Source organism: Trichomycterus rosablanca, chromosome 2, assembly GCF_030014385.1.
Source record: "Trichomycterus rosablanca isolate fTriRos1 chromosome 2, fTriRos1.hap1, whole genome shotgun sequence".
Taxonomy (NCBI): domain Eukaryota; kingdom Metazoa; phylum Chordata; class Actinopteri; order Siluriformes; family Trichomycteridae; genus Trichomycterus; species Trichomycterus rosablanca.
This window is the reverse complement of record NC_085989.1, coordinates 28827785-28833124: the sequence shown is the minus strand read 5'-3', so window position 1 is coordinate 28833124 and position 5340 is coordinate 28827785. Positions and strand designations below refer to the sequence as shown.

Sequence of the window (5340 nt, the reverse complement as noted above, 5' to 3'; positions counted from 1 at the left end):
TTGTAAATAACTCATGAAAGAATAAAGTTACGTTAAAACCAAGCACATCATTGTTTTTCTTGTGAAATTCTCAATAAGTTTGATGTGTCACATGACCCTCTTCCCATTGAAAAAACTGAAGTTGGATCCAAAATCGCCGACTTCAAAATGGCCACCATGGTCACCACCCATCTTGAAAAGTTTCCCCCCTCCCATATACTAACGTGCCACAAACAGGAAGTTAATATCATTAACCATTCCCATTTTATTTAGGTGTATCCATATAAATGGCCCACCCTGTAGAACTACAAAGTGCTTCTATATGGTGAGTGGAGCTGATAAAATGGACAGTGAGTGTAAAAACAAGGAGGTGGTTTTGATGTTATGGCTGATCGGTGTATATAAAAATAATTTATCAGAAAGATAAAAGATTCACTGCTTGACCTATTGTTTCTGGATAATACAAACTTTTAGTAAAACCAACTCATATTACGAAGACAAATGTTTATTGCAAAATACATACCAAAACTCATACAGTACACTTTGCACATCTTCAAATCTGATACAAATTTCAAGTAAAAATATTAGCAATTTCAGTGCATGTTATTGATTTAAACAGGAGAAGCTCTGCTCTACCAGCAGATGAAGTTTTCACTCTCCATATTAGAGCAGCAGCCAGCACACACTGACATACAGTTCTAATTATAACTGTTAGTGGAAGCACTAGGCAATTAGATCTGTAGTATATCAGTGTCATTTTCATCAACATTGATTTGAAAACAGTCTATACACACACAAAACAAAATGTTCTTAACAGATGGGTGATTTTTAAAAAGTGACACCTTAATGCCTAATTAAAGTGTATACCCTGAGCAACACTGCTTTTCAAGCAGCTGAGATTTAGTAAATTTAAGCCAGTTATGACCAGACAGTCTGTACAAGCCATTGTTTCTTACAGAACCTCACTGGTAGTTTGGTGCTAAACATGTCTTAGCAAGATCAGTGACTAGGCCAACACTAAGTGTTATAACTCACACTAGAAAAGAGCAAACTATGTTGCCATTTAAAAGTTGTAAAGAACTATGAAAATTTGGGTGAATTGTTCTGAATATGAATTACTAAACTCATGTTAGGAATGTTTATCTGTCATCATCATGTTATTACTATGTACATTTAATAAAAATGCAGATGTAACAGGTCTTTGTAATAATTGGTTGATTTTTTAAAAATCAGTTGTCGTCATCTTCCATTTCCTCCAGTGACTTGAGATAATCTCGTGCCAAGATTTTCTTTGGAAGAATATCTAAAAGGAGTAAGAGAGTGAGTTTAAAATACTAATTTTACAGACATTACAAGCATTACTGTTTAATTCTGAGACTTATGTCTATCTGTGAACATATCTAGATCTTAAAGCATGTTTTCTTATATCAAAATGCCGTACATATAGTGCACAAATACTATTGAGGTATTTTAACGCTCAGATACATTTAAAATGAACATTCATTGAACTTTAACTCTTTTTTTTTTTTTTATGCATTTTCTCCCCATTTTTCCTCCCGATTTAGCGCATCCAATTTGTCTTCGCTGCTGACAGACTCCAGATTTGCATCCAAGGAGAGCACGCTGCTGCCCACGCCTTCTTTACACGTGTACAGCCCTCCTCTTCTCGTCCGTGCTCCCTGCACGGGCGTCTCTTCTGCCAGTCAGGGTCCTTACACAGAGTATGAAGACCCACCCACCCACATATAGTCCGGTCCGCACCCTGCAGATACGGTGGTGATCTGCTGCAGGCACTGCCAATTATGCCCGCCAGATGGCGCCCAGCTGACCGGTGGCAACACCGATCCTCGAACCCGGGAGTTCAGAAACTCGGTGCTGGAGCGTCAGCGGAATATCCTGCTGCGCCACCTGGGCGCCTATTGAACTTTAACTCTTAATTCATTGACACAGAAAGCACTCACCTGTAAGGAATTGAAAAGTCTCTATCTCTTCTGCAGTGTTGGCCAGATCACTGTATGACAGGGTGCCATCATCTTTGCCAGATCCTGTATTATATGAAGTCAGAGCCAGATGCTGAACAAAAAGCTCCTGCAGGGAGAAATTAATGGGTTAATGACAAATAACTTTAAAAAACTTTCCACATGGCAATACAAATGTATAGTGGATTCATACAGTATTCAGACCCCTGCCTTGTGCCTATTTTAATGTGTTGTAAATTGTATTGTGCGTGGACATATTTGCCATTTTATCCATCAATCTACACAAAGACCGATAAGCCGAGACATTAGGACACCTGCCTAACATGCTGTCAAAACAGGTCTGACCTGATGCATCCTGGTAAACGATGTACACATGCAAGGCCAAACACATGACCTTGGAGAAAATGTTGTCGGACCAGTCGGCCTTTGTCCATTGCTTTGGTGTTCAGTTCCGATGCCTTCCTGTCCACTGTAGGTACTTTTGTAGGGCAAGTACTATGTCTGGTGCAAATAGGCACTGCATATCACCTTGCTAAAACAATAACTATGTTGAAACTTGGTGGTGGTGGTGGTTTGTTTATTAGGATTGTAATGTCATGTTTTACACTTTGGTTACATTCATGACAGGAACAGTAGTTGCTCATTACACAAGACTCATCAGTTCACGAGGTCATATCGAACACACTCTTGGGACAATTTAGTGTCTTCAATTCACCTCACTTGCATGTCTTTGGACTGTGGGAGGAAACCAGAGCACCCGGAGGAAACCCACGGGGAGAACGTGCATACCCACGTAGCCACTGAGCTGCCCGGACTGGTAAGAACTGGACATAAACGTTGGCATAAACTGCTCACATAAAGGTGAACTAAGCTTGAGAAGATGTAACCCAAAAGACTTGCAGCTGCAATTGCTGCCAAAGAGCCTCAACAAAGTATTGAATAATGGGTCTAAATTAGAGATGTTAATGATTAGTCGGTTAACCAACAAATAATATGTTTGATCAGTACTGTCAGTTAATTCAACAGATGAAGCTTTATATAAACTGAGAGTGGAGTTAAAGAACTCAAACACATGCCGTTCAGACTGATAATTATTAACTCCCCGTCTCCCACCATCAGTTAACTGACTGTTAATATACTCATTCAGAGAAAGTGTGCTGCAGTTCTGATCCAAACAGACCATTTTTATGCATTTAGATTTTCACAGTCATGAATAACAGAACTATGATGCATTAAAATCACAAACTGTGAAACTGTTTCTTGTGAGTATGAAGTATGACTGCATGGAAAAGCGTTGACAGAGTACATCTCTTACATAATTTGCATGCTACGTTTGCCCTTGCAAAGACCTGTTTTCTTAAAAATCCACATTTTAAACCAGTAGTACTAATGATGTTTTTGTTCATCTTACCACTTTACTTAACTGCAGTTTTCACTACGCTGTTGTTCAACATGGTATAAAGACTTGATGGGTTTTACAGTGATGCTATTCTAAGTTTGTTGGTTATCGGTTAAAAGGAATTGAGAAAATTTGCAAGTCTAATGTAAATATTTTTATGAATTCTCATAGATTTTAGTTTATGGTTTTTCATTCATGTCTTAGAAAAGCTCTAAAACATGTTTAAACTTCATTATAGGTGAATAAATTTGGCAATAATACACATCCGAATCCACAACTACAATAAAAAAAGTGCAAAAGGTCAAGGGGTGTCATATTTTATTTTCTAATACAGGCAAGAGGTACGTTGGGTAGCAATGTCACCTCACAGGTCCTCTCTGTGTGGTGTTTGCATGTTCTTTCCATGTCTGCGTGGGTTTCCTCCGGGAGCTCCGGTTTCCTCCCACAGTCCAAAGACATGCAGTCAGGTTAATAGGTACAAGTTTGTGTGAGTGTGAGTGTGTGTGTGTGTGTGTGTGTGTATGTTTGCCCTGTGGTGGACTGGCAACCAGAGTGTTTCCTACTCTTCACACAATGTTTGTTTGTTTATTAGGATTTTAACGTCATGTTTTACACTTTGGTTACATTCATGACAGAAACGGTAGTTACTCATTACACAAGGTTCATCAGTTCACAAGGTTATATCGAATACAGTCATGGACAATTTAGTGTCTCAAATTCACCTCACTTGCATGTCTTTGGACTGTGGGAGGAAACCGGAGCACCCGGAGGAAACCCACGCAGACACGGGGAGAACATGTAAACTCCACACACAAAGGACCCAGACTGCCACACCTGGCGATCGAACCCAAGGCCACCGTGCCGCCCCCCTTCACACAATGAATTAAAGCCACTGTGACCCTGAATAAGACAAAGTGGTGGGAGGAAACCGGAGCACCCGGAGTAAACCCACACAGACACGTGGAGAACATGCAAACTCCGCACAGAAAGGACCCGGACCGCCCCAACTGGGGATCAAACCCAGGACCTTCTTGCTGTGAGGCGACAGTGCTACCCACCGAGCCACCCCAAAGTGGTGGTAAAGCAGGTTTCTGATGCACTTGTTTTAACCAAATCTCCTTTAATATTAGTATGCTCTTAGATATTTCCATTCTACTAATGATAACGAGTAATAACAACCAACTATTGATCAATGCACTTAAGAGTTGCGGTTACATGGGGGGGTGTATTATATATAACTATTAAACAAGGTTATACATGTTAGCTTTTAAATAATTTCAAGGAAAGATAAAAGTCATTATGTCTTGACCTTGAGAGGGTCAGTTAAATTAGTAACACATTTACTTTAAGATAAAACATGACGTACATCTACCAAGGTTAATAACAAAGAGTAATGGCTAGCAATTACTAGAACATGCAACGTGATCATTATTAACCCTTACTTCTGTTAAATAAACTTATTCCCAGCATAAAAGAAACTCGATCTAAAATAAACACTGAAAGCCAAGGGACAGGCACACTTTATACACTTTACTCAGGTTAGTGGTAAAATAAAAGACATGTTCACACAATACCGTCGCTTTCGTGGTCAAGAACAGAGCGTCCTGATAAATACAGGATACATCAGGAGAGCTCTTCATTATTAATTTTACACGGGAGACGGGGAGAGAAATGCCTTTCCCATTAACAGCTCCATCAACTTTGTTCTCCACGCTCTTCTTAGACATCTTTACTCAAACTTTGCTAGTTTGTTTAGCGGAAGTACGTCACCCGGTTTGTAACAACAATAAACACAATAAATAAACTGAAGTTTGATTGGTCATTATTTTTTGTATTTTTAAAATCGGTTTGGTACGTATATTTGTAGTAAGCCCCTTAACTATTTTATCCTTATCTTTAAGCGGTTAAAGTACTGTTCTTACTGTATTTTATTCTGAGCCAAAAAACGCCATTTCCCACAATGCCACAAGTGCTTGTAGTTTT

At 39.3% G+C, this 5340-nt stretch overlaps 1 protein-coding gene across 1 annotated transcript; it reads right to left on the bottom strand.

Moving 5' to 3' along the window:
• Positions 1 to 477: 477 nt before the first annotated feature.
• Positions 478 to 5116, bottom strand: chrac1 (chromatin accessibility complex subunit 1). Its single transcript, XM_062990674.1, has 3 exons — positions 4932 to 5116; positions 1941 to 2067; positions 478 to 1282 (listed from the first exon to the last, which is right to left on the bottom strand). The coding sequence occupies exons 1-3, from the start codon at positions 5082 to 5084 to the stop codon at positions 1209 to 1211; spliced, it is 354 nt and encodes a 117-aa protein (XP_062846744.1). The 5' UTR covers positions 5085 to 5116; the 3' UTR covers positions 478 to 1208.
• Positions 5117 to 5340: the final 224 nt, after the last annotated feature.

Coding starts and splice junctions, on each gene's coding strand:
- chrac1 (XM_062990674.1), bottom strand. CDS start 5,084: ATGTCTAAGAAGAGCGTGGAGAACAAAGTTGATGGAGCTGTTAATGGG. Junction 2,068..4,931: donor TCTTGACCACGAAAGCGACG/GTATTGTGTGAA, acceptor TTCTCCCTGCAG/GAGCTTTTTGTTCAGCATCT. Junction 1,283..1,940: donor GACTTTTCAATTCCTTACAG/GTGAGTGCTTTC, acceptor TACTCCTTTTAG/ATATTCTTCCAAAGAAAATC.